The sequence below is a fragment of the Oncorhynchus tshawytscha genome, unplaced genomic scaffold (genome assembly GCF_018296145.1).
Source record: "Oncorhynchus tshawytscha isolate Ot180627B unplaced genomic scaffold, Otsh_v2.0 Un_scaffold_2711_pilon_pilon, whole genome shotgun sequence".
Lineage (NCBI taxonomy): Eukaryota > Metazoa > Chordata > Actinopteri > Salmoniformes > Salmonidae > Oncorhynchus > Oncorhynchus tshawytscha.
The window spans coordinates 181,582-203,016 of record NW_024609716.1 but is presented as its reverse complement, the minus strand read 5'-3'; the positions used below and the strand labels follow the sequence as shown (position 1 = coordinate 203,016).

The following is a 21,435-nucleotide window of genomic DNA, read 5'->3' as shown; positions in this document are numbered from 1 at the left end:
GTGTGTGTGTGTGTGCGTCAGTGTGTGTGTGTGTGCGTCAGTGTGTGTGTGTGTGTGTGTGTGTCAGTGTGTGTGTGTGTGTGTGTGTGTGTGTGTGTGTGTGTGTGTGTCAGTGTGTGTGTGTGTGTGTGTGTGTGTGTGGCGTCAGTGTGTGTGTGTGCGTCAGTGTGTGTGTGTGTGTGTGGCGTCAGTGTGTGTGTGCGTGTGTGTGTGTGTGTGTGTGTGGCGTCAGTGTGTGTGTGGCGTGTGTGTGTGTGTGTGTGTGTGTGTGTGTGTCAGTGTGTGTGTGTGTGTGTGTGTCAGTGTGTGTGTGTGTGTGGCGTCAGTGTGTGTGTGTGGCGTCAGTGTGTGTGTGTGGCGTCAGTGTGTGTGTGGCGTCAGTGTGTGTGTGTGGCGTCAGTGTGTGTGTGTGTGTGTGTGCGTCAGTGTGTGTGTGTGCGTCAGTGTGTGTGTGTGTGTGGCGTCAGTGTGTGTGTGTGTGGCGTGTGTGTGTGTGTGTGTGTGTGGCGTGTGTGTGTGTGTGTCTGTGTGTGTGTGTGTGGCGTCAGTGTGTGTGTGGCGTCAGTGTGTGTGTGTGCGTCAGTGTGTGTGTGTGTGTGTGTGTGTGTGTGTGTGTGTGTGTGTGTGTGTGTGTGTGTGGTGTACAGTGTGTGTGTGTGTGTGTGTGCGTCAGTGTGTGTGTGTGTGTGTGTGTGTGTGTGTGTGTGTGTGTGTGTGTGTGTGTGGCGTCAGTGTGTGTGTGTGTGGTGTGTGTGTGTGTGTGTGTGTGTCAGTGTGTGTGTGTGTGTATTATTTCAATTATTTCAAGGCGTCAGTGTGTGTGTGTCAGTGTGTGTGTGTGGGACGTCAGTGTGTGTGTGTGTATTTAATCATTATGCGTCAGTGTGTGTGTGCCTGTGACGTCAGTGTGTGTGTGTGTTCAGTGTGTGTGTGTGTCATGTGTCAGTGTGTGTGTGGGCGTCCAGTGTGTGTGTGTCTGGCGTCAGTGTGTGTGTGTGTGAGAACATCCTCGTCAGTGCAGTGTGTGTGTGTGTGTGTGTGGCGTCAGTGTGTGTGTGTGTGTGTGTCAGTGTGTGTGTGTGTGTGGGCGTCAGTGTGGCGTGTGTGTGTGTGTGGCGTCAGTGTGTGTGTGTGTGTGTGTGTGTAAATCTGTGTGTGTGTGTGTGTGGCGTCAGTGTGTGTGTGTGTGTGGGCGTCAGTGTGTGTGTGCGTGTGTGTGTGTGTGTGGCGTCAGTGTGTGTGTGTGTGTGGCGTCAGTGTGTGTGTGTGTGTGGCGTCAGTGTGTGTGTGTGTGTGGACGTCAGTGTGTGTGTGTGTGTGGCGTCAGTGTGTGTGTGTGTGTGTGGGCGTCACTGTCAGTGTGTGTGTGTGTGTGTGTGGCGTCAGTGTGTGTGTGTGTGGCACTGTGTGTGTGTGTGTGTGTGTGTGTGTCTTCTTTAGTGTGTGTGTGTGTGTGTGTGTGTGGTGTACATCACCACACTCCTGTGTGTAGTGTGTGACGTCAGTTTGTGTGTGTGTGTGTGTGTCAGTGTGTGTGTGTGTGTGTGGCGTCAGTGTGTGTGTGTGTGTGTGTGTGTGTGTGTGTGTGTGGCGTCAGTGTGTGTGTATTATTGTGTGTATTATTTCAATTATTTCAAGGCTGTATTCTACAAAGAAATACATTGTATAACATTTGGGAGTGGCTGGTAGGGACATCAAGCACTCAGCATTTAAACAGCATTTAGTTATATTTAATCATTATGGTCTATAAATTACGCATATAGCCTGTGACTTACTTAGAATTCAATACAAATAACATGAAAATGTTCTTATTAGTGCCTTTTTTAGAAATCATTTTTTAGAACCAGGAGTTTGGCCAGACTGTCCACAGGCTCATGTGATGGTGTCTGGAGAGCAGGACAGTGATGGAGAACATCCTCTCCTCACTTGCAGAGCCACTGGGGATGATAAACACCCTTTAGGCCCCTCTATCCAGGCTGGGCAGAGATGCAGAGTTTATTTTCTATAGGTCTGCCCAAAGGCTTTCAGGCAAAACAACCCAATCAAAACAGGAAGCTCCTTGACCATGGGAATATGCCAGGTCTATTGGGCCCAAATCAATTATGCCCGATCGTATAGATAATAGAACAAAAATGAACGGAACGTTTAATTAAGAGATCTGCATTTTAGTTTATAAATACTTTGCTACAGTAAAACAGTTAGTTGTCTACCCATCTCGTTCCTTTCTGTTGGCACGAACACAGTAACTACATCACCACTACATCACCATACTTTCAGGATAGGTGTCTTTTCAGATTCCACTATGATTCTTTAGTTGTGGACACTACCTCACCACACTCCCTCTCTTCTTTAGTAGTGGACACTACATCACCACACTCCCTCTCTTCTTTAGTAGTGGACACTACATCACCACACTCCCTCTCTTCTTTAGTTGTGGACACTACATCACCACACTCCCTCTCTTTAGTTAGTAGTGGTTGTGGACACTCACATCACCACCCTCCCTCTCTCCTTTTAGTAGTGGACACTACATCACCACACTCCCTCTCTTCTTTAGTAGTGGACACTACATCACCACACTCCCTCTCTTCTTTAGTAGTGGACACTACATCACCACACTCCCTCTCTTCTTTAGTAGTGGACACTACATCACCACACTCCCTCTCTTTAGTAGTGGACACTACATCACCACACTCCCTCTCTTGCTCTTGGTCCTCATCTTTATAAGTTCCATTGATTTATCACCTGTGTGTTTCATCAGTTTCTTTATGATAATAATTTGTTAACTCCATGACAGCTAAAGCAAGGGGCTATAGCAGTACAGTAGTAGACTACAGATGCATGCTGGGCCGGCACGTCCTGAGCTAGCGAAGTGAACGTTACTGGAGCCAATTTGGAGCGGGCGAGAAGGCCGACGGTCCAGCCTTTGTAACCTTGCTCTGCGGTCCAGCCTTTGTAACCTTGCTCTGCGGTCCAGCCTTTGTAACCTCGCTCTGCGGTCCAGCCTTTGTAACCTCGCTCTGCGGTCCAGCCTTTGTAACCTCGCTCTGCGGTCCAGCCTTTGTAACCTCGCTCTGCGGTCCAGCCTTTGTAACCTCGCTCTGCGGTCCAGTCTTTGTAACCTCGCTCTGCGGTCCAGTCTTTAACCTCGCTCTGCGGTCCAGTCTTTGTAATCTCGCTCTGCGCTCCAGTCAAATTGGGCTCCATCTCTGCTCCGCTCACATTCACTGTTCCTTCCATAATGTGTGTGTGTTTGTGTGTTCCAGCTTCTGGACAACGTTGAGAACAAAATGAAAGGCACCTGCGTGGAGGGAACCATCCCCAAACTGTTCAGAGGAAAGATGGTGGTACGTTCACATTCTCTCTCCCCGTTGTCTGTCACGCTCTCCAGTCCTATATCCAGTGTAACTGTGTCTCTCTCCAGTCCTATATCCAGTGTAACTGTGTGTTGTATCTCTCTCTCCAGTCCTATATCCAGTGTAACTGTGTGTTGTCTCTCTCTCTCTCTCTCTCCAGTCCTATATCCAGTGTAACTGTGTCTCTCTCCAGTCCTATGTCCAGTGTAACTGTGTGTTGTATCTCTCTCTCCAGTCCTATATCCAGTGTAACTGTGTCTCTCTCCAGTCCTATATCCAGTGTAACTGTGTGTTGTATCTCTCTCTCCAGTCCTATATCCAGTGTAACTGTGTGTTGTATCTCTCTCTCCAGTCCTATATCCAGTGTAACTGTGTGTTGTATCTCTCTCTCCAGTCCTATATCCAGTGTAACTGTGTGTTGTCTCTCTCTCCAGTCCTATATCCAGTGTAACTGTGTGTTGTCTCTCTCTCTCCAGTCCTATATCCAGTGTAACTGTGTCTCTCTCTCCAGTCCTATATCCAGTGTAACTGTGTGTTGTATCTCTCTCTCCAGTCCTATATCCAGTGTAACTGTGTGTTGTCTCTCTCTCTCCAGTCCTATATCCAGTGTAACTGTGTCTCTCTCCAGTCCTATATCCAGTGTAACTGTGTGTTGTGTCTCTCTCTCCAGTCCTATATCCAGTGTAACTGTGTGTTGTCTCTCTCTCTCAGTCCTATATCCAGTGTAACTGTGTGTTGTATCTCTCTCTCTCCAGTCCTATATCCAGTGTAACTGTGTGTTGTCTCTCTCTCTCTCTCTCTCTCTTCACAGTCCTATATCCAGTGTAACTGTGTGTTGTCTCTCTCTCTCCAGTCCTATATCCAGTGTAACTGTGTGTTGTCTCTCTCTCAGTCCTATATCCAGTGTAACTGTGTGTTGTCTCTCTCTCCAGTCCTGTATCCAGTGTAACTGTGTGTTGTCTCTCTCTCTCTCTCCTCCAGTCCTATATCCAGTGTAACTGTGTGTTGTCTCTCTCTCTCAGTCCTATATCCAGTGTAACTGTGTGTTGTCTCTCTCTCTCTCTCTCTCCAGTCCTATATCCAGTGTAACTGTGTGTTGTCTCTCTCTCTCTCCAGTCCTATATCCAGTGTAACTGTGTGTTGTCTCTCTCTCTCTCCAGTCCTATATCCAGTGTAACTGTGTGTTGTCTCTCTCTCTCTCCAGTCCTATATCCAGTGTAACTGTGTGTGTGTCTCTCTCTCTCCAGTCCTATATCCAGTGTAACTGTGTGTTGTGTCTCTCTCTCTCCAGTCCTATATCCAGTGTAACTGTGTGTTGTCTCTCTCTCTCCAGTCCTATATCCAGTGTAACTGTGTGTTGTCTCTCTCTCTCCAGTCCTATATCCAGTGTAACTGTGTGTTGTCTCTCTCTCTCCAGTCCTATATCCAGTGTAAGCACGTTGACTACCGGTCAGAGCGGATAGAGGATTACTACGACATCCAGCTCAGTATCAAAGGAAAGAAAAACAGTGAGTATCAATCCCCTTTCCTTCTCTGGGGTTATTGGGTGTCATATCGCTCCAGTCTCCGTCCTTATACAGGGGGCTTCTGCTTTGAGAAGGGGCTTGTGTGGTTGGCGCAGTCGTCCTGTCAGCGCGGCTGGATCTTAGAGACGTTTAGAGGCCCCCATCTTGGTGGTGTAGACAAAAGGTCAAGTTTATTTTTAACCAATTACATGCAATTCCACAATTCTATATTTTTTAAGTGTTTTTCCGACAATCTCCTTGCTGTCCATTCATTCAGCTCATGACCTCTAGTGAGGCAGCATTGCTCTGGCTACTATAAGCAAAGAAAACTAGTAACATAATAAATGTAACATTAAAATGTATAAAATATCATCAGTGGCTGACTGGCCAATAGAAGCTGATAATGGAACATGTGACCTCAGTTTTGGTTAGCCGCTGATGTGCAAACCAAGTACTTGCTCAATGACTTTCCCTATCTGGGGAAAGATGAAACCAGGCCGGCGGGTGGGAGACCGGGACCGGGCCGGGGGTGGGGAGACACAGGGCCGGCGGGGTGGGGGAGACTGTTTGACAGTGTGGTTTTGAGTCACGTAGAGTCTTACATGGGCAAAGGCAGAAATGTGACCTGGACAACTTCATCAATTTCCCTGTCAGACAAGTTGATTACAAACAAGACTAGCCTGCTAGGAACCGCGAACAAGACTAGCCTGCTAGGAACCGTGGTCAAGACTAGCCTGCTAGGAACCGTGGCCAAGACTAGCCTGCTAGGAACCGTGGCCAAGACTAGCCTGCTAGGAACCGTGGCCGACTGGCCTCAAGACTAGCCTGCTAGGAACCGTGGCCAAGACTAGCCTGCTAGGAACAGTGGCCAAGACTTGCCTGCTAGGAACCGTGGCCAAGACTAGCCTGCTAGGAACAGTGAACACACAAAGGAGACTAGCCTGCTAGGAACAGTGAACACACAAAGGAGACTAGCCTGCTAGGAACAGTGAACACACAAAGGAGACTAGCCTGCTAGGAACAGTGAACACACAAAGGAGACTAGCCTGCTAGGAACAGTGAACACACAAAGGAGACTAGCCTGCTAGGAACAGTGAACACACAAAGGAGACTAGCCTGCTAGGAACAGTGAACACACAAAGGAGACTAGCCTGCTAGGAACAGTGAACACACAAAGGAGACTAGCCTGCTAGGAACAGTGAACACACAAAGGAGACTAGCCTGCTAGGAACAGTGAACACACAAAGGAGACTAGCCTGCTAGGAACAGTGAACACACAAAGGAGACTAGCCTGCTAGGAACAGTGAACACACAAAGGAGACTAGCCTGCTAGGAACAGTGAACACACAAAGGAGACTAGCCTGCTAGGAACAGTGAACACACAAAGGAGACTAGCCTGCTAGGAACAGTGAACACACAAAGGAGACTAGCCTGCTAGGAACAGTGAACACACAAAGGAGACTAGCCTGCTAGGAACAGTGAACACACAAAGGAGACTAGCCTGCTAGGAATTAGAATTAAACAAAACAGATCCTTGACTCTCTAAACACATTACTATATATATATTTTTTAATTGAAATATTTCCATGAATATTATTTAATGCCTTTAATAATTTACACTCGTTTATTCACTTTATCAGGCATGTTTGCCACCTTGCAGGTTGATATGCATCTGATGCTTATGCTAAAGGGGATACCTGGCAACGTTCTCTAGCGTGTTCTGATAGGCTGAAAGGCCAGGCTGTTCTAGGGTTAAGGGTTTATCTGAGTTCCACATGCAGAAGGCCTTTACTCCCTGTGTCCTTAATGCTGAGTGCTTCAAATCACATTTCTACTGTCTTTTGGTATGACTCGTACGGGGATGGAACTCCCAACCTTTCAATCTCAGGGCAGACACTCGAACCACAAGGTGTGTGTGTGTGTGGCTGTGGCTGTGTGTGTGGCTAACTGTTTTCTCTCTCTCTCTCTCTAGTCTTTGAGTCCTTTAAGGACTATGTCGCCGTGGAGCAGCTTGACGGAGACAACAAATACGACGCAGGAGAACACGGTCTACAGGTGAGGCCTTATTCAGGCTTTATAAAGGCCGTATGTATGGTTAAGATGCTTTATATGACTACAGACAAGGCCTTATTCAGGCTTTATAAAGGACGTATGTATGGTTAAGATGCTTTATATGACTACAGACAAGGCCTTATTCAGGCTTTATAAAGGGTATGTACAGGATTTATAGATGTTTTATAAACACTCAGGCTACATAACATATTAATAATGAGGTTATATAGTTGATGATGGGTGTAAGTGTGCTTTATGAGCATGGCCTATAGGTGAGGCTGTAGAACAGGTAGCCAATCATGTTTGGTTCCAGGGCCGCAACGGGATTTCAAAAATTCTTAGGACGGATTTGTTGGTCAAAATCAATTCTTTGGACCAGTGAAGGGTCAGTTAGTTGAAAAACTCTGGGTCCTTTATAATCTACACATACTCTCTGTCTAGATTCAGACCTGGGGGGGGTCTCTGGTCCTTTATAATCTACACATACTCTCTGTCTAGATTCAGACCTGGGGGGGTCTCTGGTCCTTTATAATCTACACATACTCTCTGTCTAGATTCAGACCTGGGGGTTGGGGGTCTCTGGTCCTATAATCTACACATACTCTCTGTCTAGATTCAGACCTGGGGGTCTCTGGTCCTTTATAATCTACACATACTCTCTGTCTAGATTCAGACCTGGGGGTTCTCTCTGGTCCTTTATAATCTACACATACTCTCTGTCTAGATTCAGACCTGGGGGGTCTCTAGATTCAGACCTGGGGGTCCTGTATAATCTACACATACTCTCTGTCTAGATTCAGACCTGGGGGTCTCTGGTCCTGTATAATCTACACATACTCTGTCTAGATTCAGACCTGGGGGGGTCCTGGGGGTCTGGACCTCCTGGTCCTGTATAATCTACACATACTCTGTCTAGATTCAGACCTGGGGGTCTCTGGTCCTGTATAATCTACACATACTCTCTGTCTAGATTCAGACCTGGGGGTCTACACATATTCAGATTGGGACCTGGGGGGTCTAGATTCAGACCTGGGGGGTCTAGATTCAGACCTGGGGGTCTCTGGTCCTTTATAATCTACACATACTCTGTCTAGATTCAGACCTGGGGGGGGTCTCTGGTCCTGTATAATCTACACATACTCTCTGTCTAGATTCAGACCTGGGGGTCTCTGGTCCTGTATAATCTACACATACTCTCTGTCTAGATTCAGACCTGGGGGTCTCTGGTCCTTTATAATCTACACATACTCTCTGTCTAGATTCAGACCTGGGGGGGGGGGCTCTAGATTCAGACCTGGGGGGTCTAGATTCAGACCTGGGGGGGGGTCTCTGGTCCTGTATAATCTACACATACTCTGTCTAGATTCAGACCTGGGGGTCTCTGGTCCTGTATAATCTACACATACTCTCTGTCTAGATTCAGACCTGGGGGGTCTCTGGTCCTGGGGGGGGATCTCATAATCTGGTCACATACTCTCTGGGGTCTAGATTCAGACCTGGGGGTCTCTGGTCCTTTATAATCTACACATACTCTCTGTCTAGATTCAGACCTGGGGGTCTAGATTCAGACCTGGGGGTCTCTGGGTCCTTTATAATCTACACATACCCTCTGTCTAGATTCAGACCTGAGGGGTCTAGATTCAGACCTGGGGGTCTCTGGTCCTGTATAATCTACACATACTCTCTGTCTAGATTCAGACCTGGGGGGTCTAGATTCAGACCTGGGGGGATTCAGACCTGGGGGGTCTAGATTCAGACCTGGGGGGTCTAGATTCAGACCTGGGGGTCTAGATTCAGACCTGGGGGTCTCTGGTCCTGTATAATCTACACATACTCTCTGTCTAGATTCAGACCTGGGGGTCTCTGGTCCTTTATAATCTACACATACTCTCTGTCTAGATTCAGACCTGGGGGTCTAGATTCAGACCTGGGGGTCTCTGGGTCCTTTATAATCTACACATACCCTCTGTCTAGATTCAGACCTGAGGGGTCTAGATTCAGACCTGGGGGTCTCTGGTCCTGTATAATCTACACATACTCTCTGTCTAGATTCAGACCTGGGGGGTCTAGATTCAGACCTGGGGGGTCTCTGGTCCTTTATAATCTACACATACTCTCTGTCTAGATTTAGACCTGGGGGGGTCTAGATTCAGACCTGGGGGGTCTCTGGGCCTGTATAATCTACTGGAGGTAGGACACACGGATGATGAGTCAGTAGACTTACCGGTCATGTGTGTGTTTTCAGGAAGCAGAGAAGGGTGTGAAGTTCCTGACTTTCCCTCCCATACTGCACCTGCAGCTGATGAGGTTCATGTACGACCCTCAGACCGACCAAAACATCAAGATCAACGACAGGTAAACGCGCACACACACACCGACAGGCATACCTGTCTAAACATGTTGATTCCACAGGTAAACTGACTATACCAAACGTTAAGAACAACTTCCTAATATTGAGTTGCATCCCCGTTTGCCCTCAGAACAGCCTCAATTAATCAGGGCGTGGCCTCTACAAGGTGTTGAAAGTGTTCCACAGGGATGTAGAGTCAACATGGACCAGCATCCCTGTGGAACCCTTTCAACACCTTGTAGAGTCTACATGGGCCAGCATCCCTGTGGAACGCTTTCAACACCTTGTAGAGTCAACATGGGCCAGCATCCCTGTGGAACCCTTTCCACACCTTGTAGAGTCAACATGGGCCAGCATCCCTGTGGAACCCTTTCAACACCTTGTAGAGTCAACATGGGCCAGCATCCCGGTGGAACCCTTTCAACACCTTGTAGACACAGTTGTGTCCAGTTGGCTGGATGTACTTTGGGTGGTGGACCATTCTTAATACACAAAGGAAACTGTTGAGCCTGAAAAACACATCAGCGTTGCATCTACTACAATACCCCGTTCAAAGGCACTAATATTTTCTCTTGCTCATTCACCCTCTGAATGGCAACACACACAATCCATGTCTCAATTGTCTCAAGGCTTAAAAATCCTTCAAGGTTAATCTTGATGCTACCCATCCCGGATCCGGGATCGTGACTACGGCTCAAGCTCATTAGCATAACGCAAAATGCGAAAAAATATTCTTAGAAATATTTAACCTCCACACCTACACAAGTCCAATAGCTCAAATGAAAGATAAACACCTTGTTCATCTACCCAGCAAGTCAGATTTCTAAAATGATTTACGGCGAAAACATAGCACACATTTATATTAGACCACCACCGAAACAAAAGGCAAGCGGCGGCCATTTTGTCCCAGAAAATATAAAATTTAAAAGTAGGATTAAAAAATAAATAATTCACTAACCTTTTGAAAATCTTCATCAGATGACAGTAATATTACATGTTACACAGTACATTTTTTTTTTTTCAATAATATGCCATTAATATCCATAAATCTCTGTTTACAATGACGACATTTCAAAAAATGCTACTCAAAATGTCCGGAGAAATTATGATAGCTCCGACAGATAACGTCAGATAACAAGCAATAAACATGACTAAATATACATGTTCTACATATAGTTACAAAGATACACTTCTTCTTAATACAACCGCTGTGTTACATTTATTTTTAACGTTACAGAATTCGTTCACTAGTCTATGCTATGAGTCGGCGCTCAGATATTAGCAGTGTCTCCTCTACGTTTGGAGTCCACAGAAACCCAAAATAACCACATAAATATTCCCTTACCTTTGATGTTCTTCGATCAGAAGACGTAGAAGGAGTCATACTTACCCAATACATCGTTTGGTTTCAAGTTGTGCGTCTTTGTATTAGCATATGCTAACAGCTTCAGCTGAAATGCACCCAAAATAACTTCTGCTCCTTCTGGTCCCGCACTCTTGCGCATCAAAACTTCAAAATTACATATTATATGTCGACTAAACTGGTCAAACTAAGTGCAGAATCGAGCAAAATGATGTTTTTATCTTGTAAAACAATGATAATCGCAAACAAACGAACCGGCTTCAACTGGTGTCTATTGGAAAAGAACGTTCCCCAAATCGGCCGCGCGCAATAGAGTGCATGTATTTGAGAGTGACCCGGGCATTTTCGCCCGCCAAAGGATGAGGGAGCGCGAAATTCAAACAATGAACGTGCCAATTGAAAGCACACATCGCGCTGAACAAATACATACTGTTCCCAGATCGGTAGCTGCCTGGGAAGGGTGGGGGCGATGACGTCAAAGTTGACCCAACTTTTCTCTTGACAAGAGAGAGTTTGGGAGAAAGGCTGCCCTGAGAGTTCTGCTTTACATACAGACATAATTTAAACGGTTTTAGAAACTTTAGAGTGTTTTCTATTCAATAATTATTATTATATGCATATATTAGCAATTTTGGAAAAAAATATTTTCAGTTTACTATGGGCACGCACTTCCTCCAAAGGGGGCAGTATTCAGCCATAAGCTCAAGAGGTTAACCAGGTCTCCTCCCCTTCATCTACACTGATTGAAGTGGATTTAACAAGTGACATCAATAAGGGATCATATCTTTCACCTGGATTCACCTGGTCAGTCTGTGTCATGGAAAGAGCAGGTGTTCATAATGTTTTGTCAACCCAGTATAGGTCACGGTAACTTAACCCCCCAGTGTAGTCATGGTAACCCCCCAACCCCCCCCAGTGTAGGTCATGGTAACTTAAGGTCATGGTAACCCCCCCAGTGTAGGTCATGGTAACTTAACCCCCCCCAGTGTAGGTCATGGTAACTTAACCCCCCCAGTGTAGGTCATGGTAAACCCCCAGTGTAACATGGTAACTTAACCCCCCAGTGTAGGTCATGGTAACTTAGTGTAGGTCATGGTAACCCCCCAGTGTAGGTCATGGTAACTTAACCCCCCAGTGTAGGTCATGGTAACCCCCCAGTGTAGGTCACCCCCCCCAGTGTAGGTCATGGTAACTTAACCCCCCCCCCAGTGTAGTGTAGGTCATGGTAACTTAACCCCCCCCAGTGTAGGTCATGGTAACTTAACCCCCCAGTGTAGGTCATGGTAACTTAACCCCCCCAGTGTAGGTCAGTGGGTCAAACTTAACCCCCCAGTGTAGGTCATGGTAACCCCCCTTAACCCCCAGTGTAGGTCATGGTAACTGTAGGTCATGGTAACCCCCCCCCCCCAGTGTAGGTCATGGTAACTTAACCCCCCCAGTGTAGGTCATGGTAACTTAACCCCCCCAGTGTAGGTCATGGTAACTTAACCCCCAGTGTAGGTCATGGTAACTTAACCCAGTGTAGGTCATGGTAACTTAACCCCCCAGTGTAGGTCATGGTAACTGAGGTCATGGTAACCCCCAGTGTAGGTCAGGTCAACCCCCCAGGTAACATGGTAACCCCCCCCAGTGTAGGTCACGGTAACTTAACCCCCCAGTGTAGGTCATGGTAACTGACCCCCCAGTGTAGGTCATGGTAACTGAACCCCCCAGTGTAGGTCATGGTAACTTAACCCCCCAGTGTAGGTCATGGTAACTGACCCCCCCCCAGTGTAGGTCATGGTAACTTAACCCCCCAGTGTAGGTCATGGTAACTTAACCCCCCCCCAGTGTAGGTCATGGTAACTTAACCCCCCCCAGTGTAGGTCATGGTACCCCCCCCCCCAGTGTAGGTCATGGTAACCCCCAGTGTAACCCCCCCCAGTGTAGGTCATGGTAACTTAACCCCCCCCAGTGTAGGTCATGGTAACTTAACCCCCCCAGTGTAGGTCATGGTAACTTAACCCCCCCCAGTGTAGGTCACGGTAACTTAACCCCCCAGTGTAGGTCAGTGTAGGTCACGTGTAGGTCACGGTAACCCCCCCCAGTGTAGGTCACGGTCACACGGTAACTTACCCCCCAGTGTAGGTCATGGTAACTTAACCCCCCAGTGTAGGTCATGGTAACTGAACCCCCCACCCCCCCCCAGTGTAGGTCACGGTAACTTAACCCCCCAGTGTAGGTCATGGTAACCCCCCAGTGTAGGTCATGGTAACTTAACCCCCCATGGTAACTTAACCCCCCAGTGTAGGTCACGGTCATGGTAACTGTAACCCCCCAGTGTAGGTCATGGTAACTTAACCCCCCAGTGTAGGTCATGGTAACTTAACCCCCATGGTAACCCCCCCAGTGTAGGTCACGGTAACTTAACCCCCCATGGTAACCCCCCAGTGTAGGTCATGGTAACTTAACCCCCCAGTGTAGGTCATGGTAACTTAACCCCCAGTGTAGGTCACGGTAACTTAACCCCCCAGTGTAGGTCACGGTAACTGAACCCCCAGTGTAGGTCATGGTAACTAACCCCCCAGTGTAGGTCACGTCACCCCCCAGTGTAGGTCATGGTAACCCCCCCCAGTGTAGGTCACGGTAACTGAACCCCCCAGTGTAGGTCACGGTAACTGTAGGTCCCCCCCCCAGTGTAGGTCACGGTAACTGACCCCCCAGTGTAGGTCACGGTAACTGAGTGTGTAGGTCACACCCCCCAGTGTAGGTCACGGTAACTGAGTGTAGGTCCCCCAGGTCATGTAGTGTAGGTCACGGTAACTGACCCCCCCAGTGTAGGTCACGGTAACTGACCCCCCCCCAGTGTAGGTCATGGTAACTGACCCCCCCAGTGTAGGTCACGGTAACTAACCCCCAGTGTAGGTCACCCCCCCCCCAGTGTAGGTCACGGTAACTGTAGGTCCCCCCCCAGTGTAGGTCACGGTAACTGACCCCCAGTGTAGGTCACGGTAACTGACCCCCCCCAGTGTAGGTCACGGTAACTGACCCCCCCAGTGTAGGTCACGGTGTAGGTCACTAACTGACCCCCCAGTGTAGGTCACGGTAACTGACCCCCCCCCCCAGTGTAGGTCACGGTAACTGACCCCCCCCAGTGTAGGTCACGGTAACTGACCCCCCCAGTGTAGGTCACGGTAACTGACCCCCCCAGTGTAGGTCAACGCCCCACTGGGGTAACACAGCACATGCCTGTCTGCTTCACCAGGGAGTCTGATGTCCTGAATGGACATATTGAATCCACAAGACAGGAGGAACATGGAGACCAAAATACTGATCACAAGAATACCTTTCCTTCCTCTCTTTGTCTCTCCTCCCTCTCCTCTCCTTCCTCTCTGTCTCTCCTCTCTGTGTCTCTCCTCTCTGTGTCTCTCCTCTCTCTGTCTCTCCTCCCTCTGTCTCTCCTCTCTCTGTCTCTCCTCTCTCTGTCTCTCCTCTCCCTGTGTCTCTCTCTCTCCTCGCTGTCCTCTCTCTGTGTCTCTCCTCCCCTCCTCTCCTCGCCCCCTCTCTCTGTCTCTGTGTCTCCTCTGCCTCCAGTGTCTCTGTCTGTCTCTCCTCTCTGTCTCTGTGTCTCTCCTCTCTCTCCTCTGTCTCTGTCTCTCCTCGCCCCCTCTCTGTCTCTGTGTCTCTCCTCTCTCTGCCCCCTCTGTCTCTGTGTCTCTCCTCTCTGTCTCTCCTCTCTGTGTCTCTCCTCTGTCTCTCTGTCTCTGTCTCTCCTCTCTCTGTCTCTCCTCTCTCTGTCTCTCTCTCCCTCCCTCCTCTCCTCCTCCTGTCTCTGGTCTCCTCTCTCTGTCTCTCCTCTCTCTGTCTCTCCTCTCTGTCTCTCTCCTCTCTCCTCTCTCTCTCTCCTCTCTCTCTCTCTGTCTCTCTCTCTCTCTCTCTCTCTCTCTCTCCCCCCCTCCTCTCTCTGTCTCTCCTCTGTCTCTCTCTCTCCTCTCTCTCTCTCTCTCTCTCTCTCCCCCTCTCTCTGTCTCTCTCTCTCTCCCTCCTCTCTCTGTCTCTCCTCTCTCCTCCCCTCCTCTCTGTCTCTGTGTCTCTCCTCTCTGTCCCCCCTCTGTGTCTCTCCCTCTGTGTCCTGTCTCTCTCTCCCCTCCTCCTCTGTCTCTCTCTCTCCTCGCCCTCCTCTCTCTGTCTCTGTGTCTCTCCTCGTCCCCTCCTCTCTCTGTCTCTGTGTCCTCTCCCCCTCCTCCTCTCTCTGTGTCTGTCTCTCTCCTCCCTCTGTCTCTCTCTCCTCCCCTCCTCTCTCTGTCTCTGTGTCTCTCCTCGCCCTCCTCTCTCTGTCTCTGTGTCTCTCCTCTGTCCTCCTCTCTCTGTCTCTGTGTCTCTCCTCGCCCTCCTCTCTCTGTCTCTGTGTCTCTCCTCCCCTCCTCTCTCTGTCTCTGTGTCTCTCGCCCTCCTCTCTCTGTCTCTGTGTCTCCTCGCCCTCCTCTGTCTCTGTGTCTCTCTCTCTGTGTCTCTGTGTCTCTCCTCACCCTCCTGTCTCTGTCTCTGTGTCTCTCCTCGCCCTCCTCTCTCTGTCTCTGTGTCTCTCCTCGCCCTCCTCTCTCTGTCTCTGTGTCTCTCCTCGCCCTCCTCTCTGTGTCTCTCCTCCCCCTCCCCTCTCTGTGTCTCCTCCCTCCCAGGTTTGAGTTTCCGGAGCAGCTTCCCCTGGATGAGTTTCTCCAGAAGACTGACTCTAAGGACCCGGCCAACTACATCCTGCATGCCGTGCTGGTCCACAGTGGAGACAACCACGGAGGACACTATGTTGTCTACCTCAACCCCAAAGGAGATGGAAAAGTCAGCGTCAAGGAGCCCATTGTGAGTCCCCCAACCCACCAATCAGTTAGCAGTAGTCAGCGTCAAGGAGCCCATCGTGAGTCCCCCAACCCACCAATCAGTTAGCAGTAGTCAGCGTCAAGGAGCCCATCGTGAGTCCCCCAACCCACCAATCAGTTAGCAGTAGTATATTGGATCATGGGGCTTAATAACTACTGTTGTTTTGTCAACCTGAAAGGTGTTTTATCATGTTATTAACACAGTAAAGGGGAAATGATGTCATCATATGCAGCCAACATTCTGCTCTCCTGTCCTGAGAAATGATGTCATAATGTGCAGCCAACACTCTGCTCACGTGTCCTGAGAGATGATACAATGACGGTACATAAACTGTTTTCTTAATAAGGTACATCTGTTCTCTCTCTCTCTGTCTCTCTCTGTCTTTCCCTCTCCGCTTCCTCTCCAGTGGTGTAAGTTTGATGATGACGTGGTGTCACGGTGCACCAAGGAGGAAGCCATTGAACACAACTACGGTGGCCATGACGACGACCTGTCAGTACGTCATTGCACCAACGCTTACATGCTGGTGTACATCCGCGAGTCCAAACTCAGTAAGTCACCTTGTGGCGCTTTACGACTCAGTAAGTCACCTTGTGGCGCTTTACGACTCAGTAAGTCACCTTGTGGCGCTTTACGACTCAGTAAGTCACCTTGTGGCGCTTTACGACTCAGTAAGTCACCTTGTGGCGCTTTACGACTCAGTAAGTCACCTTGTGGCGCTTTACGACTCAGTAAGTCACCCTGTGGGCGCTTTACGACTCAGTAAGTCACCCTTGTGGCGCTTTTACGACTCAGTAAGTCACCTTGTGGCGCTTTACGACTCAGTAAGTCACCCTGTGGCGCCCCCACGACTTTGTGGCGCCCCACGACTCAGTAAGTCACCCTGTGGCGCCTTACGACTCAGTAAGTCACCCTGTGGCGCCCCACGACTCAGTAAGTCACCCTGTGGCGCCTTACGACTCAGTAAGTCACCCTGTGGCGCCCCACGACTCAGTAAGTCACCCTGTGGCGCCCTACGACTCAGTAAGTCACCCTGTGGCGCCTTACGACTCAGTAAGTCACCCTGTGGCGCCTTACGACTCAGTAAGTCACCCTGTGGCGCCCTTTTACGACTCAGTAAGTCACCTGTGGCGCCCTTTACGACTCAGTAAGTCACCCTGTGGGCCCTTTACGACTCAGTAAGTCACCCTGTGGCGCCCTACGACTCAGTAAGTCACCCTGTGGCGCCCTACCACTCAGTAAGTCACCCTGTGGCGCCCTACCACTCAGTAAGTCACCCTGTGGCGCCCTACCACTCAGTAAGTCACCCTGTGGCGCGCTGACCACTCAGTAAGTCACCCTGTGGCGCCCTACCACTCAGTAAGTCACCTGTGGCGCCCTACCACTCAGTAAGTCACCTTGTGGCGCCCACCACTGGTAACACCTGTGGCGCCCTCTCCCTCAGGTGTCAAGTCACCTTAGTAACCCTGTGGCGCCCTCCACTCAGTAAGTCACCCTTGTGGCGCCCTTACCACTCAGTAAGTCACCCTTGTGGCGCCTTACCACTCAGTAAGTCACCTTGTGGCGCCTTACCCTCAGTAAGTCACCTGTGGCGCCCCCACTCCCTCAGTAAGTCACCCTGTGGCGCCCTTACCACTCAGTAAGTCACCCTGTGGCGCCCCACGACTCAGTAAGTCACCCTGTGGCGCCCTACGACTCAGTAAGTCACCCTGTGGCGCCCCTACGACTCAGTAAGTCACCCTGTGGCGCCCTACCACTCAGTAAGTCACCTTGTGGCGCTGATGTTTTGCTCAATGAAGCCTGATCACTCACTAAGCCAATGCTATGAAGCCTTATACTACCTTTTGTAGCACATGATTGGATAACCCTGTGTTTACCCATCTCCCCCAGGTGAGGTATTGTTAGGTAACCCTGTGTTCTCCCCCAGGTGAGGTATTGTTAGGTAACCCTGTGTTCTCCCTCCAGGTGAGGTATTGTTAGGTAACCCTGTGTTCTCCCTCCAGGTGAGGTATTGTTAGGTAACCCTGTGTTCTCCCCCAGGTGAGGTATTGTTAGGTAACCCTGTGTTCTCCCTCCAGGTGAGGTATTGTTAGGTAACCCTGTGTTTACCCATCCCCCCAGGTGAGGTATTGTTAGGTAACCCTGTGTTCTCCCCCAGGTGAGGTATTGTTAGGTAACCCTGTGTTCTCCCCCAGGTGAGGTATTGTTAGGTAACCCTGTGTTCTCCCCCAGGTGAGGTATTGTTAGGTAACCCTGTGTTCTCCCCCAGGTGAGGTATTGTTAGGTAACCCTGTGTTCTCCCCCCAGGTGAGGTATTGTTAGGTAACCCTGTGTTCTCCCTCCAGGTGAGGTATTGTTAGGTAACCCTGTGTTCTCCTCCAGGTGAGGTATTGTTAGGTAACCCTGTGTTCTCCTCCAGGTGAGGTATTGTTTGGTAACCCTGTGTTCTCCCCCCAGGTGAGGTATTGTTAGGTAACCCTGTGTTCTCTCCCCCAGGTGAGGTATTGTTAGGTTACCCTGTGTTCTCCCTCCAGGTGAGGTATTGTTAGGTAACCCTGTGTTCTCCCCAGGTCCAGGTGAGGTATTGTTAGATAACCCTGTGTTGACCCGTCTCCCCCAGGTGAGGTATTGTTAGGTAACCCTGTGTTCTCCCTCCAGGTGAGGTATTGTTAGGTAACCCTGTGTTGACCCGTCCCCCCCCAGGTGAGGTATTGTTTGGTAACCCTGTGTTCTCCTCCAGGTGAGGTATTGTTAGGTAACCCTGTGTTCTCCCCCAGGTGAGGTATTGTTAGGTAACCCTGTGTTCTCCTCCAGGTGAGGTATTGTTAGGTAACCCTGTGTTCTCCCCCAGGTGAGGTATTGTTAGGTAACCCTGTGTTCTCCCCCAGGTGAGGTATTGTTAGGTAACCCTGTGTTCTCCCCAGGTGAGGTATTGTTAGGTAACCCTGTGTTCTCCCCAGGTGAGGTATTGTTAGGTAACCCTGTGTTCTCCCCCAGGTGAGGTATTGTTAACCCTGGGTGAGGTAAGGTAACCCTGTGTTCTCCCCAGGTGAGGTATTGTTAGGTAACCCTGTGTTCTCCCCCAGGTGAGGTATTGTTAGGTAACCCTGTGTTCTCCCCCAGGTGAGGTATTGTTAGGTAACCCTGTGTTGACCCATCTCCCCAGGTGAGGTATTGTTAGGTAACCCTGTGTTGACCCATCTCCCCAGGTGAGGTATTGTTAGGTAACCCTGTGTTCTCCTCCAGGTGAGGTATTGTTAGGTAACCCTGTGTTCTCCCTCCAGGTGAGGTATTGTTAGGTAACCCTGTGTTCTCCCTCCAGGTGAGGTATTGTTAGGTAACCCTGTGTTCTCCCCCAGGTGAGGTATTGTTAGGTAACCCTGTGTTCTCCCCCAGGTGAGGTATTGTTAGGTAACCCTGTGTTCTCCCTCCAGGTGAGGTATTGTTAGGTAACCCTGTGTTCTCCCTCCAGGTGAGGTATTGTTAGGTAACCCTGTGTTCTCCCTCCAGGTGAGGTATTGTTAGGTAACCCTGTGTTCTCCCCCCAGGTGAGGTATTGTTAGGTAACCCTGTGTTCTCCCCCAGGTGAGGTATTGTTAGGTAACCCTGTGTTCTCCCCCAGGTGAGGTATTGTTAGGTAACCCTGTGTTCTCCCCCAGGTGAGGTATTGTTAGGTAACCCTGTGTTCTCCTCCAGGTGAGGTATTGTTAGGTAACCCTGTGTTCTCCTCCAGGTGAGGTGCTGCTGGCTGTAAACGACGTGGACATCCCCCAGCAGCTGGTGGAGAGGCTTCAGGAGGAGAAGAGGGTTGAGGCTCAGAAGAGGAAGGAGCGGCAGGAGGCCCATCTCTACATGCAGGTCCAGGTAAGGCTTGGAGCCCCCCCCCCAGATAACAGAACAGCTTTTGGAGAATGTTGGTGTTATGAATCACTTGTCTCCCCATCACCCTCTCTTATTCCTCCTCCCGCTCTGCCCTCTCCCCCTCCTCCCGCCCTCCTCCGCTCTCCTCGCCCTTTCTTCCTCCTCCCTCTCCCATTTATCAAAGACTGCCCTCTATTTCTTCCTCCTCCCGACTCTCCTCGCCCTCTCTTCCTCCTCCCGCTCTCCTCAAAGCCCTCTCTTTACCCATTTCCTCCCCCGCTCTCTGTCTCTCTTACCTCCTCCCTCTCTCTCCGCCTCTCGCCCTCTGACTATTACCCTCCCCTCAAAGCTCTCTTCCTCCTCCCAATTCTCTCTCTTCCTCCTCCCTTCCCAATCAAAGCTCTCCTCGCTATTACCCTCTTATCCTCCTCCCCAATTATCTCTCTCTTCCTCCGCTATTACCCAATTCGCCTCTCTCTCTTCCTCCGCTCTCCTCGCCCTCTCTCTCTTCCTCCGCTCTCCTCGCCCTCTCTCTCTTCCTCCTCCGCTCTCTCCTCCCAGATTGTGACAGAGGACCAGTTCTGTGGTCACCAGGGTAATGACATGTATGATGAGGAGAAGGTGAAGTACACTGTGTTCAAGGTCCTGAAGAGCTCCACGCTGCAGGAGTTTGTCCAGAATCTCTCCCAGACCATGGTGAGACTCCTGTCTCCTCTCCCCCTCTCCGTTCCGGTCTCCTCTCTGTCTCTCCCTCTCTGTTCCTGTCGTGTCTCTCTGTCTCTCTGTGTGTTGCTGTCCTCTCCTCCGTTAACCTTTTAACCTGCTGTTCCACCACGGTTCTACTTCTCCCAGAGGACGTCGAAGTAAGAACCCTGGAGAGGAACCATGCTTGTGTTTAGGCCCAGTCTGACAGTGTATTGATGTGCTACAGGGATTCCCACAGGACCAGATGAGGCTGTGGCCCATGCAGGCCCGGAGCAACGGCACCAAGAGACCTGCCATGCTGGACTACGAGGCAGACTGCAGCAAGTCTGTGAGTAACACAACCACCAGGTTGTCCTGGAAACTGTCCTGTCGTCTCTTGGAAGACAGTAGAGGGACTGGTGTGTGTGTGTGTGTGTAACCCTGTGTGTGTGTTCTCCCCAGATGATAGACTTGAGCGACAACGAGAATCCCTGGACTATATTTTTGGAGACGGTGGATCCTGAGATGGCTGCCAGCGGAGCAACGTTACCCAAGTTCGACAAAGACCGTGAGTTTAGACTATTACCCATTTATCAAAGACCGTGACTATTACCCATTTATCAAAGACTATGACTATTACCCAATTATCAAAGACAGTGACTATTACCCAATTATCAAAGACTGTGACTATTACCCAATTATCAAAGACTGTGACTATTACCCAATTATCAAAGACTGTGACTATTACCCAATTATCAAAGACTGTGACTATTACCCAATTATCAAAGACTGTGACTATTACCCAATTATCAAAGACTGTGACTATTACCCAATTATCAAAGACTGTGACTATTACCCAATTATCAAAGACTGTGACTATTACCCAATTATCAAAGACTGTGACTATTACCCAATTATCAAAGACTGTGACTATTACCCAATTATCAAAGACCGTGACTATTACCCAATTATCAAAGACTGTGACTATTACCCAATTATCAAAGACCGTGACTATTACCCAATTATCAAAGACCGTGACTATTACCCAATTATCAAAGACCGTGACTATTACCCAATTATCAAAGACCGTGACTATTACCCAATTATCAAAGACCGTGACTATTACCCAATTATCAAAGACCGTGACTATTACCCAATTATCAAAGACTGTGACTATTACCCAATTATCAAAGACCGTGACTATTACCCAATTTTCAAAGACCGTGACTATTATCAACGACCCTTATCCATATATTCCTTTATTCCCAGGTTGTTTAGGACACGGGGCGTTAACGCCCTCTGACTGGGGGTTTGACGCCCTCTGACTGGGGGTTTGACGCCCTCTGACTGGGGGTTTGACGCCCTCTGACTGGGGGGTTGACGCCCTCTGACTGGGGGGTTGACGACTGG

General features: G+C 49.4%; 1 protein-coding gene and 1 long non-coding RNA gene across 4 annotated transcripts in view; both read left to right on the top strand.

The window, feature by feature from the left end:
- usp7 (ubiquitin specific peptidase 7 (herpes virus-associated)) overlaps nt 1-21,435 on the top strand; it is a 71,683-nt gene that overhangs the window by 25,041 nt on the left and 25,207 nt on the right. For all 3 annotated transcript variants that reach the window (XM_042317198.1, XM_042317197.1, XM_042317199.1), the window contains exons 9-18: nt 3,267-3,347; nt 4,774-4,864; nt 6,834-6,916; nt 9,159-9,268; nt 15,285-15,462; nt 15,887-16,031; nt 19,214-19,344; nt 19,903-20,037; nt 20,273-20,374; nt 20,488-20,593. In XM_042317198.1, coding sequence (XP_042173132.1) covers nt 3,267-3,347; nt 4,774-4,864; nt 6,834-6,916; nt 9,159-9,268; nt 15,285-15,462; nt 15,887-16,031; nt 19,214-19,344; nt 19,903-20,037; nt 20,273-20,374; nt 20,488-20,593 — 1,162 coding nt within the window. The remainder of the gene's footprint in view (nt 1-3,266; nt 3,348-4,773; nt 4,865-6,833; nt 6,917-9,158; nt 9,269-15,284; nt 15,463-15,886; nt 16,032-19,213; nt 19,345-19,902; nt 20,038-20,272; nt 20,375-20,487; nt 20,594-21,435) is intronic.
- On the top strand, nt 17,714-18,254 carry LOC121845623. The gene is made up of 3 exons (XR_006082663.1): nt 17,714-18,014; nt 18,101-18,153; nt 18,236-18,254. It is a non-coding gene; the product is annotated as an uncharacterized LOC121845623 (long non-coding RNA).